The sequence below is a fragment of the Primulina huaijiensis genome, chromosome 17, assembly GCF_012295235.1.
Source record: "Primulina huaijiensis isolate GDHJ02 chromosome 17, ASM1229523v2, whole genome shotgun sequence".
Lineage (NCBI taxonomy): Eukaryota > Viridiplantae > Streptophyta > Magnoliopsida > Lamiales > Gesneriaceae > Primulina > Primulina huaijiensis.
This window is the reverse complement of record NC_133322.1, coordinates 3,121,719-3,139,894: the sequence shown is the minus strand read 5'-3', so window position 1 is coordinate 3,139,894 and position 18,176 is coordinate 3,121,719. Positions and strand designations below refer to the sequence as shown.

At 30.5% G+C, this 18,176-nt stretch overlaps 2 protein-coding genes across 2 annotated transcripts; one reads left to right on the top strand and one right to left on the bottom strand.

Annotated features, from left to right (window-relative positions):
• Positions 1 to 1,327: 1,327 nt before the first annotated feature.
• LOC140963121 (uncharacterized) lies at positions 1,328 to 3,335 on the bottom strand. The gene is made up of 3 exons (XM_073422359.1): positions 3,176 to 3,335; positions 2,544 to 3,062; positions 1,328 to 1,693 (listed from the first exon to the last, which is right to left on the bottom strand). Exons 1-3 carry the CDS (start codon positions 3,218 to 3,220, stop codon positions 1,547 to 1,549), a joined length of 711 nt encoding a protein of 236 aa, XP_073278460.1. The 5' UTR covers positions 3,221 to 3,335; the 3' UTR covers positions 1,328 to 1,546.
• A 2,899-nt stretch (positions 3,336 to 6,234) lies between these two features.
• LOC140963014 (BURP domain-containing protein BNM2A-like) lies at positions 6,235 to 7,464 on the top strand. Its single transcript, XM_073422214.1, has 3 exons — positions 6,235 to 6,253; positions 6,385 to 6,445; positions 6,532 to 7,464. The coding sequence occupies exons 2-3, from the start codon at positions 6,389 to 6,391 to the stop codon at positions 7,345 to 7,347; spliced, it is 873 nt and encodes a 290-aa protein (XP_073278315.1). The 5' UTR covers positions 6,235 to 6,253; positions 6,385 to 6,388; the 3' UTR covers positions 7,348 to 7,464.
• The last annotated feature ends 10,712 nt before the right edge of the window (positions 7,465 to 18,176 follow it).

Sequence of the window (18,176 nt, the reverse complement as noted above, 5' to 3'; positions counted from 1 at the left end):
CCGACTGAAAAAAATAACTAAAAGTACTAATTTAACCAACTTACTATAAATAAATGTCAAAATAGGCTAGTTTCCATGACCTACTAACTCTTTTCCTTAACGCATTTTTTAGCACTCTAGCCAGCTTAATGTGTGTTCGTTTTTATCAAATTTCGGTATTAATAATATTTTTTTTTCGCTTTTTAGCAATTTCATTGTTTTTCGTATGTTAATGTGACACTACATATTTTAATTATGCATTAGCGTCACGTTAATATCACGTCAGAAAGAAGATTAATATAATATTTCTAAAATTAAAAAGTAGCGAACTAAGACTGAAATGTAACAATATAGATTAATAAAATCGTAAATAATCAAATATATAAGTATATGTCAGTTATGCATTATTGTCATGTTAATATCACGTAGAAAGAAGACTAATATAATATTTCTAAAATTAAAAGTTGGTGGACTAAAACTGAAATTTAACAATATAAATGAACAAAATCGTAAAAATTCAAATATATAGGACCAAAACTATATTTTTCCGTCTCAAAATTCTAATCTTCAGGGCCAATTTTATATTTTTCGAACATATTCTATAAAATTCTAACAATCTTAAAGTTTTTCATATATTATTAGATTTATTTGTTGTTTTTCACAAACTTCGAGAGATAAATGTAACATTTGAATATAGTTTTTTTTTTTTTAATTATGACAAATATCGGGTGAGGTATATGTAATTATCCCATATATATATCAGAACAGAAGAAAATATTATGATTCATTTTTATTTTCTTCCCCGAAACAAATTTTCTTTCATTAATAATTATTGTTTTTCACTCAATTATTTTCCATTTCCTAACACTCAATTATATTCCTGTATTTTAATTCAGAAAATACTGCTCCAAAAAAATTTTCAACAACAATTATTAATGACATGATATAACAATAATGTTAACAAGTTTGTTTTTTCAAAACAAAACCATACACTTTTTATTTTATCTTTATAAGAAAAAGAAACGCACATGCATCTACTACTTCTCCAAAAATATTCGTCCAAAAGTCCCGAAATAATAATAAATATCAGACAATCTCGCATCACGATGAATTCAATCGCTGAAATTCTATTGAAACAGCAAGAAGTGAAAAAAAGTTGAGATCCTATCAACAGAAAATTTTAATTTGGAAGTGATAGAAGCTATTTGTTTGGGGTTTTGACGAATTTTAATTAAAGAACATTTTAGACTTGTTAAGAATTTGCTCTTAGATCGTCAAAACGGGATTTACTCTTAGAACTTCTATTTCAACTTCTCTGTGTTGGATTAATAAATCAAGAAGATGAATACTGCGAAACAAATCACAAAGTTTATTCGAGGTGAACATGCACCATCAAACGTACATATATATATACATATATGTGCACTCACATATTTTCATACCATACTCGAGACACAGACAGGGAACATCATTTTGATAACAAGACAGTGGATTCATAATCGCGGATAGCTAGCGCTTTTTCCCTATTCGATCGTCATCAACATGAATTTTTGACATTGGCTGAGATTTAATTATCCTTGGCACCTTCGACGTAAGCTGTAGCCGTAGGCTCTGGTTCAAAGTCTTTGGTGTAAGAAATCTTGTTTCCTTTCATGACACCATCAGTATAAGCTGTAGCCGTAGGCTCTGGTTCGAAGTCTTTGGAGTAAGAAATCTTGTTTTATATTATTTGTTCTTTAACCCACTCCAAATCTCAACCCTGAATTTTGTTCTCATTCAACAAATAAAGTTTACGGTCCACTACTTCTTTTAAGCCTGAAGGTAAGTAATTTTTTTTCATTAATTTTGCTTTATTTCAATTTCAAATATTCTTTATAAATACACATTTATATTTATATTTGTAGATTATTCTATTAAAACATCCTTACTAAAAATGAAATTTACTTGTGATATGGGCACTATAATGTGCTTAGAGATCATGTTAATTAAATATATAACTAAAGCACATATCGTATGATTTAAATTTTTTAATAAGTTATAATTGGATTATGAGTTTTATATAAATTTTATGTGCGACTTTTGTAATTTCTACAATTATAGTGACTAAAAGTGTAGTTTCTACGATAATTATCTTCGATCAACAATGTCGCAAGATAGACTAAATGGGCTAACTATGTTGTCAATTGAGAAAGAAATGGTCTGACAATTGGATTACACAGATTTGATAAATATTTTCGTCTCTAAAAAACTAGACGAGTAGTATTTATATAGTTATTTTAAATATTTATTGAGTTGTTATTGATGTAATATATTATTTTTGATATATTTATGTATTTATTATTATATTTGTTATTTGGAAATTGAATTTTATATTTATTACTGCAACAAGAGGGCCCATTTTTCATTTTTTTTTTTATGTTTCATTCAACACAGATACGGCTATGGGTATAAGCTGTAACCGTAGGCTCTGGTTCGTAGTCTTTGGTGTAAGTAATCTTGTTTCCTTTATTGAGACCATCAGTATAAGTTGTAGCAGTAGTCTCGATGTGTTTGGTGTAAGAAACCTTGTTCTCTTTCGTGACACCATCGGTATAAGATGTAGCCGTAGGCTCGGGTTCGAAGTCTTTGGTGTAAGAAATCTTGTTTTCTTTCTTGACACCATCCGTATAAGCTGTAGCCGTAGGCTCTGGTTCAAAGTCTTTGGTGTAAGAAATCTTGTTTTCTTTCTTGACACCATCAGTATAAGCTGTAGCTGTAGGCTCTGGTTCAAAGTCTTTGGTGTAAGAAACCTTGTTTTCTTTCTTGACACCATCGGTATAAGCTGTAGCCGTAGGCTCTGGTTCAAAGTCTCTGGTGTAAGAAACCTTGTCTTTCTGGTCGTCAGCAGCGATATCGGCGGCAGCACTAGGTCTATCCAACGAGAAGTGATAGTGTTCTTTCTTGTTCTGGTGATTGTTATTGGAAACAGATGCAACTTTACTCACACCAACAAGGCCTTGTATGAACTGAGGCATGGGTTCATCTTTCATCACATGTTGCCAGTACTCGCCTGGATCTGTTCTCGCGATAACACTGCTCGGCAACTGCATAATTCACAGTAGAAAACTAATTAAAACGAACAATCCAATCGATATTAAATTAAAATGCAGATTTATTTGCATGATCTAAATAGGAAATTTATGCGTGTTATATGTACCAACGCAAGAGATATGAGACCAATTAAAATGAAAAGGGATTTCATATCTCCAACTATATATTTTAATTTTTTCTTGATTATTGAGATATACAAAGCGAAAGGAAAATGCTTGGTGTTTATAGGCAACGAAACTAATTAGTTTAGGCTATGATTGGACCAAACAAGGTGCATGCATGGAATGCACTGGACTAAACTTGTACATCCGGTTCGTCCGAGAAAGTGTTGGCAGGAGAACTCGAATTCCTGATCATCAAAGCACTCACCTACTCCACAAACTCGAACATCTATCCCTTCAACCACTTACTATTTTTTCACATTGAGAATTTGTTGATCCATCATTGATATTTATTATTTCCATTGATATGTGGACCGGATCGAGATATAATGTTTTTGTTTCTTATGCTTTTTTTTAAAGTAGGTAAAAGAGAACATGTAAAGTCATGTTTGAGGGCAAACCATTTTTTAATAGAAACAGAAGCAATTAATGTATCTGTATCATATTAATAATGGCCACCTTTTATTGCTGAGATAACAAAAAAAAATAGATACTAATAAATAATATAAATTATTTTCGAGTACTTTTTTCAATTGAATAAAAATATATACCTAACTAACAGTAAATTATTTAATTATGTAAATGAAAAGGAAAATATAGGATTAATCATTATAAATCAATCAAAAATTTATATAAAATTACTTTATTGAAAATAATGAAATAAATAATATCACAAACGATCAACAATGTACAAAAAATGAGTAATAAATCATAATGATATAATATATTAACTATTTTTTACATAATAAACATAATTTTGAGAACTGTATATGTGTAATATATATGTATGTGTTTGTCAATATATGTGTATATATATTTTTACAAAAACAAGAATGGATGTTATATATTGGTAAATTTGAAACGTAAAATTTATTTTGTTAGTAAAAGTTATAGAAAAAAATAGAAATAAGAGGCTCGATTCGTGTTTGTACGTATTTTCGGTCTATCATTTTTCCGAAAAAAAAAAAATTTGCTCGTAAATACGAGCCTCTTTTTCTGGATAACGAAAAAAACAAATTACGGCTCTCGAATGTGGAATAAGACCATTGTTATAGAATTAATTATCAAGGAATTAATATGAAATAGATCGGATCAAGAAATAGGTGAAAATGGAAACATATATTTGGAAGACTGGTTTAGGCATTTACAAATTAGGCAAAAACTTGTGTGAGACGGTATCACGAGTCGTATTTTGTGAGACAGATCTCTTATTTGAGTCATCCATGAAAAAATATTATTTTTTATGCTAAGAGTATTACTTTTTATTGTGAATATCGGTAGGGTTGATCCGTCTCATAAATAAAAATCAGTGAGACCATCTCACAAGAGACCTACTCTTAGAATTAATATGGTGGACCCGCTAATGTTGACAAATGGATAAGTTAATTTATTCGATTAAAAAGTTGTAAATTCTTTTTTTTTTTTTGGGAAAAAATTTATATTTTAAAATTTGTAATCCACATTAATTGTACATTATCACACTGATTCCACCACATTCTGCGGGTTGTCTTGTTTTGTAACCTTGGACAAATTTTTTTTTAAAAATATAGTCTCATGTAGTGTATTTGTTCACTACATGGAGAGGTCATTTTTTTAAAAGAAATGTTGACCAGGTCTCTTTCCCCTCCACATTCTGGTGCACAATTAAGGCAGAACTGAAACATTCGTGTAATATATGTGCTTCTTTACGGTTTTGGTTCTAGGTTCTATTTATTGTTATAATTAAGTTTTAGTCTCTTATTTTTCATTTCTTTTTTTTACAATTTTAGTCTTTTATTTTACAATTTTAGTCATTTTTCCGTTGGAACGATAACATAGAGCTCAAAATATAAAAAAATATATGGCGACATCATATCATCAATTATCAATATTACATCTGCAACGTCATGCCAACAGTACTCTTACGAAAAAAACTAAAATTTTATTAAAAAACAATGGACTAGTACTAAAAAATTTATTTTTACTTTTGGGAAAAAAATATTTTTTCTAGTATCTACACTCACTTTAAAGATGGGTTGATTATATATACATATTAAAAAATAGTCATTTTTAGAATATTAGGTGTTCGTCAAAATTCCATGTGTTAAGATTGGAACTTGGACCTAACTCAACCCCAAAAGCTAGCTCAAGAGGGAAGGATTGCCCAAGCCAATATATGCAACTCTCAGGTTATTTATCCAATCGATATGGGACAATTAACACACCCCTCTCACGTCCAGGAATGAACATCTGGAGCGTGGAGTTTACAAATGACCAACTATGGGCAGAACGGGTGGCCTAACTATAGGCAGTCCAACACATAACTATGGAACATGTGCTTTGATACCATGTTAAGATTGGAACTTGGACCTAACTCAACCCCAAAAGCTAGCTCAAGAAGAGAGGATTGCCCAAGCCAATATATGCAACTCTCAGGTTATTTATCCAATCGATGTGGGACAATTAACACCATGCATGCAAATTTATAGATACTCTTATTTAGATCTTATGTAAAATTGATCGATGTATGAAAATTCTACCAGACTTTATGGTATATAAACTGAAATCAAAATTTAAACGAAAACGATCGTATTTCCTTTTAACTTCAATGGGTTGAATAAAGAAACAAGATGAATAATACTACGGAACAAATCATAAATTTATTAATAAGGTAGCTTGGGTACTAAAATGAACATCAACATTACATCGAAAAGAGACTAAAACTTTCAACAAAAAAACAAATATATTATATCATTACTGAAATTTGACGATGATCAAAATTACAAAGAGATAATTTTTTTTTTTGCACAACTTTGATTTCATATGGAGCAATTGGAGTAAGAAAAAGAAAATGGTCTTTCTATTTACGAGAGTCTTCCTCCTCCCATGAAAATGAAATTATGATTTTATAATTATAATTTTTCAGATTTTAAATGTCTCGATTTCATTAAACGACACTGCATGGGCCTTCTCTCTCAATTTTCTGAATGACCACAGCATCCCAATTGTGCCAACTGGATAATTGAGTCCCCGACGTGCGAAACGTGAAATAGTTGAAAACTAAGAAACTGAATTACCATATTTTATTTTAGTAAAAAAAATGTTCAATGTTGCACATAAAATCTGTATGGATTTCTAAACCAAAGTCACCTTTAATTTGTTTTTTTGCGTGCAGCTCAATGGACGTCAAGCTTCTCACACACACCAGTCTCCTGCTTCATCTTCTCATTCTTCTGGTACGTCAATTTTTGAATCCTTACCCACCAAGAACACAATCCTTTGCTCTAAGTCCTCTCTTTATCTTGTTATGATCCATTTGCAGGGATCATATGTGAATGGACAGATTCTAGGAAATCATGGGCACGATCATTTTCATGACGACATGCGAATCGAGCTGGTTCACGATTCTCATGATGATGAATCGCCATCGCATATGCATCATAACATGCATCCTTCACTTATTGTGTTCTTCTTTGTCGAAGACCTAAAATTAGGGAACACAATCCCAGTCTACTTTCCGAGAAAAGAACCGAGTTCCTCCCCTAATTTACTACCAAAAGAAGAAGCCGATTCGATCCCTTTCGGGTCCCAAGAACTCCCTAACCTCCTCCAGTTCTTCTCGTTTCCTCAAGATTCTTCACAAGCCACTGCTATGCAGAATACACTTAGAGCATGTGAGGCATATCCCATAAAGGGCGAAACCAAAATCTGCGCGACGTCCTTAGAATCGATGCTAGATTTCGTACAAACTATCTTTGGTTTGGAAACAAAACTCAAAGTTATATCCACTACTCATTATACAGAGACTAAAACCCCCATTCAACAGAAGTATACGGTAAAGGGTATTCGTGAAGTTTCAGCCCCCAAGTTTGTAGCATGTCACACTATTGTGTACCCTTATGCTGTCTTCTATTGCCATCACCAAACCAGCAAGAGTAGGGTTTTCTTTGTTTCGCTAACCGGTGAAAATGGTGACAAGGTTGAAGCTCTTGCTGTTTGTCACTTGGATACCACTCAATGGAGCAAAAATCATGTGTCTTTCAAAGTTCTCGGTATTAAGCCGGGGTCGTCTCCCGTGTGCCATTTCTTCCCGGCAGATAATTTTGTTTGGGTTCCATCTGATGATTCTATGGTATAGGCATAAGTTTGCCTTTCTATGTTGTGCCATGTATGTAATTAGATCCTATGTCTTGTGTTATAACAATAAGGTTTCGTGTGGTTTTGTAATCGACCAGTGCAAAAAACCTTTAGTTAATTAGTGTAACCCAAACCTTTTAAAATTTGCAGCAACTTCATGCACATCATGTGTTGAAAAACCCATAAAAAGTTTCTGTTTTAAAATTTTCAGCATATTTGATTCAATGTTCGAGTCTTCTTCACTTGCGGAAGAATTGGGCATCATGCGTTTTTCACTTTGCAAACATTGTGATTGGTTTCTTTCTTTTGCAAGAACAAGAAGAGAGGAGACAATTCATTACTCATCAAATTCATCTCCCCAAAATTTACATCATTTCCATCCTCACTAACTCTCACGCTAACCAACATATTTCGTTTTCTGGAGTGTACTCAGTGCACACCGAAAACTAGCAGTCATGGATTCTCATTCATAAAAAAAAAAAAAAAAAAATAGCACAAACATTAGACATTTCCATTACTATTATACAAACATTTAATGGTAAAGCGGTGTTTTTTTTAACATCGATCAACTCTTTTTTTAAGAAAATGACATCCTCAAATGTAATGTTCAAAGTAATGTTAATCAGCACTTTGAATCGCATTCTTCATCAGTCCACGTGGACGTGGTACATACGTAGTCGCCACATGATCGATCGCGGCATGCTCACCACCGATGTCACGTAGGATTCCGGCGTACTTGATTCGAAAGTAGGACATCTGGATCATTCTATGTTAGAAGTAATTTATCGGAGTTGGTGATGCATTAATATTGGAATTAATGAATGAATTCTGTGTACTTCTGGAATCGGTTGTTCATGTTCCAGGCTGAACTAAACAATTTCTCTATCTCAAAAATCACGATAGATCATGAGGGATTAAATAATTATATTAAATAGAGTTGGTGGTACGTAAACATTTGTCGAAATCAAGAAATTATTTCGTGTAGATAAGATGAAAGTCTAATTGGCAATACATGCCTCATTCTTTTCTTTTGTTTATTATTATATTTATATCGAAAATTCAATCAAAACATTTTCAATTCACATGTTAATTAAATGAAAAAATGGATGCATTCACTTAGGAGTGAGAAAAAAATAACGAATTTTCGGTATATCGAGATTATCGTACCGAAAAAATATCGAATTTACCGAATTTTTGGTATATCGAAGATTTCGGTATGGTATGATACGGTAACGATACTGATTTTTTCGGTACGATAACAATATGAAATTTGAAAATTTTGGAATATGCCGAAATATCGAAAAAATATATAAAAATTTTAAAATATATAATATTTTAAAACGATAAATTTATAAAAAATTTTAAAAATATAAAGTTTTTTCGGTATAAAACGGTATATACCGATATCGTACCGAAATCTCGATATATCGTACAATTCAAATATAATCGATATGATATTTATATGCGAGTATAACGAAAATTTTGATATGGTATTTTTATGTATGAGGTCCATTATTTTTTCGTGGACATGAAAATGAATAAGTGCCATTTAGATAATATTGTCAGGCCAACATTTTGTTAACTCAGGACGGAAGAGTGATTTGATCCCTTGAAATAGTTGAGTGTGTGCAAAATAGGCCACGTAAGTTGTATCTATCTTCATGCAAACAGGACCATGGTCTAATTTTAATAAGAAACTCCTAAATTATAACGTAATTCATATTTTTTTTAGGTTCATAATAATTTTTTTTAATTAAATCATTCTTTTAAAAATAATATAAAAATTAAGCAATGTGCAATAGCCAAAATATATAATAACTGACTAATAAGATCGAATATATACAAAATGATCACTAAAAAACAGTGTAATTGCTAAAAATATTAATCAAATTTTTCAGTATTTTTTTCTTCAATTGATAACATAATCAATTTATTTAATATTTTCTTGTAGAATGATTGATTAGAAAGAAAAGCTCGATGAAACTTTAGTTTTTAGAAACTTCGTTTTGCAATGTAATCATTACACCAAGGGTAACCAACAAAAATTTATAAGCAATATGAGTATTTGAGAAATATTCATCTATTTTCTTTAATTAATTCACTACAAGACCTATATGAGTCGAAGAATAATTATATATTGGTCCAATTACACAACTATGTAATACATTTAATGAGATTAAAAAAATTAATTTGTTTACATTAGCTCCGATAAAAATAAATTTATATAATAAAAAAATTGAACGACTTAGAAATAATAAATTTTACCAAGAGGTCTAGAAATTATAAAAAAAATTTATATCGATCACATGAAAAATAAATCTTTGTGATAAGAAAAAAAATTCAAGGATAATAAATTTATATTAGATAAATTCAGATTACTATATAATAATTTTTTTAAAAAAATAATTATGGATCTGAAAAAATTAGACACGAGTCAGATCCATTTTTTTGCCTCACTACCGTCGACGCAAAATACTAGTTTATTCACCCTTTCCATTTGGGTAAATGAAGGTCTCTCGACAGGTGACAACTCGACTAGACAGGGGTTTTTTTAAAAAAATAATTTAATTTTAAAAAAAAATTTCAAAAATAATGTAAAAAAAAAACATTTTCAAAACTAATACAATCCGCGCTTACGGAGCGGAGAAGCGTCCACGCTACGTAAGCACGGACGCTGGTCCACGTAAGCGACGGAATATTTTAGAGACAGAATATATACAAAAACCGTCGCTAACGAAACCGTCGCTAAAATTGAATCAACGACGGTTTATAAACCGTCGCTGATTTTAGCAACGGTTTAAAAACCGTCGCTGTAAGGAATCAGCAACGGTTCATAAACCGTCGCTAAGTAGCGACGGTTTTTGAAATGCCGAAATACCTACATCTTCACACTCCACACATAATTGTATCAACAACGTGCACATGTACGCCGCGGATAATCTTGAACTTTCAACAACTCGCAACTTTGCAGCGTGCAATATACGTTGCGTAAAGAGAAATTGCGCGCTGCGAAAAACCATTTTTGTTGTAGTGAAGATAGAGAAAAAAACAGACAATAAGTTCGTCAAAAAATAAGTTTTTTCAGGAACCTCTACTATTCAACCTAGTTTTTTCAGTGATTCAGGGATGGCTAACTTTGGTTTGTTTGGTCAGCAGGATTTTAAGACTCCGTCTTGATCGAACATACACAGTTTTACAAATTTGCTTAATGTTGGTCCGCAGCATCTTGTACATGACATTCGACCAAATAATGATGTTGAGGAAAATATACGCTGCAAAGTTACAAGCCGTTGAAACTTCAAGATTATCCGTGGCGTACATGTGCACGCTGTTAATACAATTATGCGTAGCGTGTGAAGAGGTAGGTATTTCAAATTAGCGACGGTTAATTCCATTACAGCGACGGTTCTACTAAAATTAGCGACGGTTTATATATATATTCCGTCGCTAAAATATTCCGTCGCTTACGTGAACCAGCGTCCGTGCTTACGAAGCACGGACGCTGCTCCACGTGAGCAGCGTCCGCGCTTACGAAGTGCAGATTGCAGTAGTTTTGAAAATGTTTTTTTTTTTACATTATTTTTGAAAAAAAATTTTAAAATTAAATTATTTTTAAAAAAAAAACCCTAGACAGGTGGCTGAAGCGTTGGGGTCGAAATCAAAATCAATTAATGTCTTGATACAATAAATTGCCTCCTGGTTATTCAAATTCCCAGGGCCTTATCCCTAATAATATTAATATATTAATACATCCATCTCATTTATTCGTGTCTGTGTATGTTTTCACACAAAATTTAAAAATTATTTGATTGATAAATTTTATTAAAAAAATTTATATTTCACTCTCATTAATGAATATTTTAATTGGATAAAAAATTTGTTGGAAAGCAAATTAAATAGGGATAGATTGATAAAAGAGTAGAAAAAATAATATCAAATATGAAAAATTGGCTATATAATTAGGACGAATGAAAAATAAATGCATCCATGGGATGAAAAGAGTATAAAATTATAATGAAAAATTCAAAAGAAAATGTTTTCAATTATGAATGATAATATTGAAATAATAAAAGCTATAGTAATATTGATATTTATAGTAGTAATTATTGAGTTAAGTATTCATGAGTGAAAGTAGTATCGGTAAGAGTTATTTTCTAGGAAGTTTTCGCGCGTCAAACTGCTGAAATTGCATCCCTTGATCTGGTCGACTATGTGGGCCGTAAAATAGTGACGTCAAATCTTAACGCGTAATATTGTCTCTACTGAAGACATGATCAATAGTAGGGAAATGATAAGACTGATCTCTTAGAAATATGAGACGACACCAGCAGATAAGCACGTACCTTCTCAGAGTTATGGGCATAACAGAACAACCCATTAACACTCAAGTAGGTGTACTCTACGCTGCCACGAGTATAAGAAAATAAAGTTACGTCTTGGCTAACAGATAGTTTTGGCCTAGTGTTAAGCGCTTGATCATTACAATTGTTATTAGAGCGAAGAGATGTGTTCAAACCTCCCGATAAACATATTATTATACTTCTTATGTGAAGGTTAGGTTAAACGTGAATGAGTAGGATTAGTACTGAGATGAGTAACCAGCTCTTGATAAATTATCATGTATCAAGTTGCTGATGTTGTGCCACTTGATTTGATTCACTGGGTGAGTCGTAAAAGCTATGTGGGCCGTAAAAGAGTAGCGTCATGTTTTAACGAGTAATACTGTCTTTGCTGGACACAAGACCTATGATATGGAAAATTTAATACTGATATATAAGGGATATGATATATCACCAACAGATACATATGTACCTACCCGGATTCTTAAGCCTAATAGTCGATTCATTAACACTTAAGTAAGTGAACTATGCGTTGTTACAAATATAAAAAAATAAAAATACACTTTGGTTATCAGTTATAGTTTTTGACCTAATTACAAGGACATTATTTTAATAGTAATAGTAAAAATGAAAATAAAAATTATGATAATAATGATAATGATCATATGTATATCCCTATTATTTTATATTATATATAATACATTTCCATCACAACTGGAACAAAAAATTGAATAAAACTTGTCCATACCTCCCAATCATGGCAAAGTTCAGAGTCTCGCGAGCAAACAAAATTTAATAAAACTTGGATAATAATGCATCAAAATAATTCAGATGGGCTAGCTAACGTCTAACTGTACATTTATTTTGGTACCTACACGTGAGATTAGTAATAAATGACCAATGTTTTCCTTTTGTTTTACATAATATAATTATAGTAATAGTTAAGAGTGAGAGAAAATACCGAATTTTTGATATATCGAACATTTCGGTACGGTATGGCACCAATACCGAATTTTTCGGTGTGATAACGGTATACAATTTTAAAATTTTGGTATATATTGGAATACCGAAACACCGAAAAAATAAATAAAAATTTTAAAATATTATTATAATATTTTAAAACAATAAATTTACAAAATTCTAAAAATATAATGTTTTTTCGGTATAAAACGGTATATAACGATATCGTATCGAAATTTTCGTACTGCACAATTTCGGTATATTCGGTATGTTAGTTATATGTACCTAAATTTCTATATACCGAAAGGCCGTATCGGTATGAATTTGCTTATATCGTAATTTTCGGTATGATATACGATATATAACTTTCGGTACGGTACGGTACGGTACGGTATACCACTCCTAATAATAATATTACTAATATATACATGTGAGTGTGTGAGTACACAATATAATTATGATATTAGTGATGCCTCTTGTTGGACATTTCATAGGTACAACAAGATGTTTATGTAAACATCATGAAAATATTTAATGCAAAATGTTTTTTAAGATTCGGAAAATGTGAAATGACACTGATATATCATTCCACATCATGTTCATGTGAACATCTTATGATGCCAACATGTACCAAGAATCATAACTTTATATATATTAGTAGGTCATGGAACACGCGATGTATGTGATTTGTAAAAAAATAGAAGGAATTTTTTTTATAAAAAATTAAATTGAAGTTATCAATTTTTTTATATAAATGATTAGATGTACAATTTCATCATATCTAATAGATGGATATAAATGTTTGGTCCTATGGACAACTACCATGAGCACTTATGTGGACATCGTTGAGATAACACTTATCTATTAGATATATAATTTATCACATTTAATAAGTCGACGTCACCTCGATGATGCTTATAGATATATATTTGTGTGTAATTAGAATCAATTTAGATATATGCTTGGATATACATGTATATATCTTACTACCTTGGTATTTAATTAAAGTTGAGGTCTCTATATTAACCAAGTTCTGATTAATTTGGTGAACTTTTTTAAAAATTACAATTATATCATCACTGAATAACTTTATTTATTAAATTTTTTTATTTTTCTAAAACTGTCTTTAATTTTAAATATTTATATATATTTTTAAATTCAATCATATTTTTATGTTGGGTGCAATAATTATCCATGTTTGGTAGAGCGGTCGAACCGTGGTGATTGAGCTGCTGTGTGGTTTAAAAGATTTGAGTTGCACCATTACTATCAGCTATAACTTTTGGTAAAGCGGCAAGTACTCGGTCCTACAAATTGTGATGAAAATTTTTCAACAATAAAATTCCTATTTAAAAAATTAATTAGTTTGATAAAAGGCTGTTTTTTAATATATATTTTTTAATCATTATTGGTTAAAAAGACTGGTTTCAAAAGTCATATTTAGAAGCTAGAAATCGTACTTTTTTGGTTTCTATCTCGGTATTTCTAAAAAAAAAAAATAATAAAATCATTTTTTCCACAATGTTAAAAAAAATCTCATGTTTTATTCTCAAAAGAACAAAAATCGATCCATTTAATTAAAACGACAAACGATTCATCTTATATTTTTATTGGTTTATAAAAATTTTTGTTGAAGCAAATATGAGAGAAGAGATCATTGACACGGACTGCAATCGACTGTGTCGTCGAAATGTTTTCTTTTTAATCATTGAGTGTTAGACATCATAAAATATCATGTAATTTTTTTAATAAATTCATCGTATCTATGTATATATTACTCTTATTAAAGTTAAATCATATTATCCATTTTTTTTCCCAAAATATACCTCTTTAACTTTTTCCGCTTTTCATTATCTTTAATTTTCCCTTTACATTATTCTTTTTCTTTAACTGTTGATATAATACAAACTATTTAATATTTTACACATATTTTTATATTTATGTTATTTTTTCATTTAAATTAAATTATATATATTTGTTTAAAATTTTATAATAAATGTTTTTATTATATATATTATGTCTACGCAAAGGCGTACATTGGCGGCAAGTATAATTTATATACAAATGCATTCGACTAATGTTCATTCTTTTTTTCTTTTTATTTTTCTTTTTTTTTAAAAAAAAAAACCATTTTCTAAAATAAGTGATTCGTAAACTACCAGTTAGTGAAAAATTAACCTAACAAAGAACGACTTTTCCATTAGTCTAAGTTAAATCTACATGATTTTGGGAAATTAATGTCTCCATCAACTTGATAAAATACGTGTGAAATATCGTCAATCCAGAATTTTATTTCAAGAAAAATCTAAAATAGTCATTCACGCAACAAACACATGGTAAATATTTTTCAACCCTACTTCAAATTTAACTCTTACTTATAATTTTGTTGGAGTGCAATAATTGCTACTATGAGAAAACGATCGAAACATAAAGCTTAGATTGTTGTATAATTTAAAATACTGGAGTTATATTGTCACAATCAGCTATAATTTTTGATAAAGTGATAAGTGATCGATCTTGCGGTCGATATCTTGATTATTGTCACACGTTCCATTTTCATGGATTACATTGAGTCAATATTTGGGATGATGATTGGTGGGACAGCTAGCAATAATTGCTGTTGAGAGAACAATCCGAACATGACGATTGATTTGTTGTATTATTTAAAATATTTGAATTACACTGTAATCACCAACTACTTTTGATAAAATAACAAATAATAGAACTTTGTTTACAATAATTATTGTATTTCACCGACTATCTATTTGTAAATATGTTAACGTATTAACATATGAAATTTACGTTTAAGTAATTTACATGATTAGTATGAACAAGTTAACGTCTTAACATATGAAATTTACCTTTTAAGTAATTTGCATAATTAGTAGAATTTAATCAAGGAGAAGTTGATGAAAAATCCAAAATCAAAATATTTCTTTGGGTTCACTCCCTACCCACAAAATTGTGGTACTATGTCATACAAAATGTGGTACACTTCATGTAGAAATGTGGTACACTTCATGTGGAAATGTGGTACTAAAAAAGTATCAAGGGACTGAACACAAAAAAAATCGACGGCTGGGGACTGAAGACCAATTTCCTTTTTAATCAATCAATCGATTAATTAATTTTATTTAAATGAATAGTTTGATTATTGAATTAATCACAGATAATTTAAAATTTTGTCAACAAAACTTAAATAAATAAGTTTAAAGTAAATTAAATTATCTCTGAACAAAATTAGTTAAAATATTTATTTAAATGCTTTATTTATTTAAATTATTTTAAATTCATTAAAATAATAAATAAAACAAAATCCAAATAATAATAATAATAATGCCAGCAGTGGTGCGTACGTGTTCCGGTCACCATCCTCGGTAGTTGGTGAAGCTTATAGTTGGCGATGCATTAATCAGATATAAAGACTCTTTGTCCAAATCAATAAACGAATTACTTGAAGTTATAAATATGTGATATGAAGCATTTATTTTTATTATGGCGTGAAAAGAAATGGTTCGATTAAGCGTTTATCGTGAAACCAAAAACTATATTTATTAACAAAATCACGATTTTATTTTCTTTTTCAGTGATAGCATAAATTGAAAAAAATCAAAATTAAGCGTTTATCATGTGCACGATGACATATAATTGGGAAAATCAAAGTTTTGGAACATCTAATCTTGCTAGCTTGATAAGGTCATTACCAAATCTTGAATTAACATTGTTTTGAGTGAATATGATGATAATCTTGGGACGGAATTCTTTTTCTATTTGGTGCTTCAAAACGTGTTACACTTTGCTCAAACAAATAAATCTCGTTTATAGTTTGTTCAAACAGAATCTCGTTTGTCCAAACACTCACCAACTTATACACCTTACTAGAGGTGGTCGGTACGATATACCGTACTGAAATTTCGGATACTGTATACCATACCGAAAATACCGGTATGAAAAAATGATATCGTTACTTTACCGACTTTTTTATATACCGAAAGTCGGTATATCGAAAAGTCGGCACGGTATCGGTAAAATACCGTCATATCGAAAATATATATAAAAAAATTCATTCTCTTGTAATTTCAAGGCCAATGATTACCAATACTAAACAAAGCCCTCAATACAGTCAAAGAGACCAGGAAATGTATATACAAAACAAATCCATAAAGACAATAAATACCAACCGCAACATGTGTCTGGAGATCCAAGACATCAATTAACACCAATAAACTTCAACCGCAACATGTGCGACTTCTTCATCCGCTATCTTTGCAACAATGTCTGAGGTCATGTGATTTCTGAAACCTGTCAGCTTTTCAACAAGTCGAGGCTCAACATCCAGTCCTCTAGCTAGCTGTAAGGTTAGGCTATAGAGATAAGACTTCTCAACAGTTTAAATTCTCAACTATGAGTCGAGTTGTTTCACTGAACTTTGATTTGGACTATTCCAACATGATGAGTCCAAACAGAAGTTAAATTCTTTATTTTGGTATAGTATCAATATATATCCTTTTATACCAAAAAAATATATTTTTTAATTCATATATATTATTTCGGTATATACCGAAAATTTCAAATTTCATACCGTTGTCATACCGAAAATTTCGGTATCGGTACCATACCGTACCGAAAATTTTGGTATACCAAAAATTTCGATAAATTTGGTATTTTTCGATACGATAACCTCGATACCGAAAATTCGATATTTTTTCCCACCCATACACCTTGCTGAGTGCATTGGATAGACAATGTCTCGGTTGAACTGATAATATATCCATCGGATATCAAACTTGATTTAGCTCCATAAATGAGATCTTGGGCTCTTTTTGTATATATTATTTTGAGGACCATTAGACTATAAGTCCATAAAGAGTTGTTTCCAAAGGCCCATTTTTACTTTGTTCACCCATCAGGCCCGATTATGCTAACAAAGTTCAGTGGCACGGTTCGTCTAGCATATGATTTGAGTTTAACTGCTTTTGTTTGAATCTTGCATGGGCTTTGCGTTTGTCCAACCCATTGGGCTGATTAATTGTTTAAAAGATATTAATCATTCCAAAAAAAATCATGTAAAACCGTCTCAAGACTCAATTTGTTTGACAGATATTTGATTCGACCCAATCAATAGAAAAATATTAATTTTAATGTCGAAATTTTACTTTTTACTACAAATATAAATCAGATCAACTCGTCTAACATATATAGATACGAGATACAGTCTCACAAAAGACATACTTTTCTTATTTTTATGTTCTTTTACGTGTATCATTATCATGTAATAAATTGGTATGTGCAATTCTAAGTGGCATTTTTGTTGTGCGTATGTATCCTTGAATATGACCGTATCTATATGTAGTATCTTATAATACGGGAGATACTTATGATAATTACTTTGAGAATATATTTTAAGTTGTAATAAACTTAAAATTCATTTAAATATTTAATTTTAAAATAAGAAAAAAAATTATTTTAACTTTATGTATAATTTAAAATTTTAAATAATCATATCACCTCTAACATATATAATATTATT

What these genes read in the sequence shown, in the direction of transcription:
- LOC140963121 (XM_073422359.1), bottom strand. Translation starts at nt 3,220, where the DNA reads ATGAAATCCCTTTTCATTTTAATTGGTCTCATATCTCTTGCGTTG. An exon ending in GTCTCATATCTCTTGCGTTG is followed by an intron (nt 3,063 to 3,175) that starts GTACATATAACA and finishes TGAATTATGCAG; the next exon opens with TTGCCGAGCAGTGTTATCGC. An exon ending in GTGTCACGAAAGAGAACAAG is followed by an intron (nt 1,694 to 2,543) that starts GTTTCTTACACC and finishes ATATAAAACAAG; the next exon opens with ATTTCTTACTCCAAAGACTT.
- LOC140963014 (XM_073422214.1), top strand. Translation starts at nt 6,389, where the DNA reads ATGGACGTCAAGCTTCTCACACACACCAGTCTCCTGCTTCATCTTCTC. An exon ending in TTCATCTTCTCATTCTTCTG is followed by an intron (nt 6,446 to 6,531) that starts GTACGTCAATTT and finishes ATCCATTTGCAG; the next exon opens with GGATCATATGTGAATGGACA.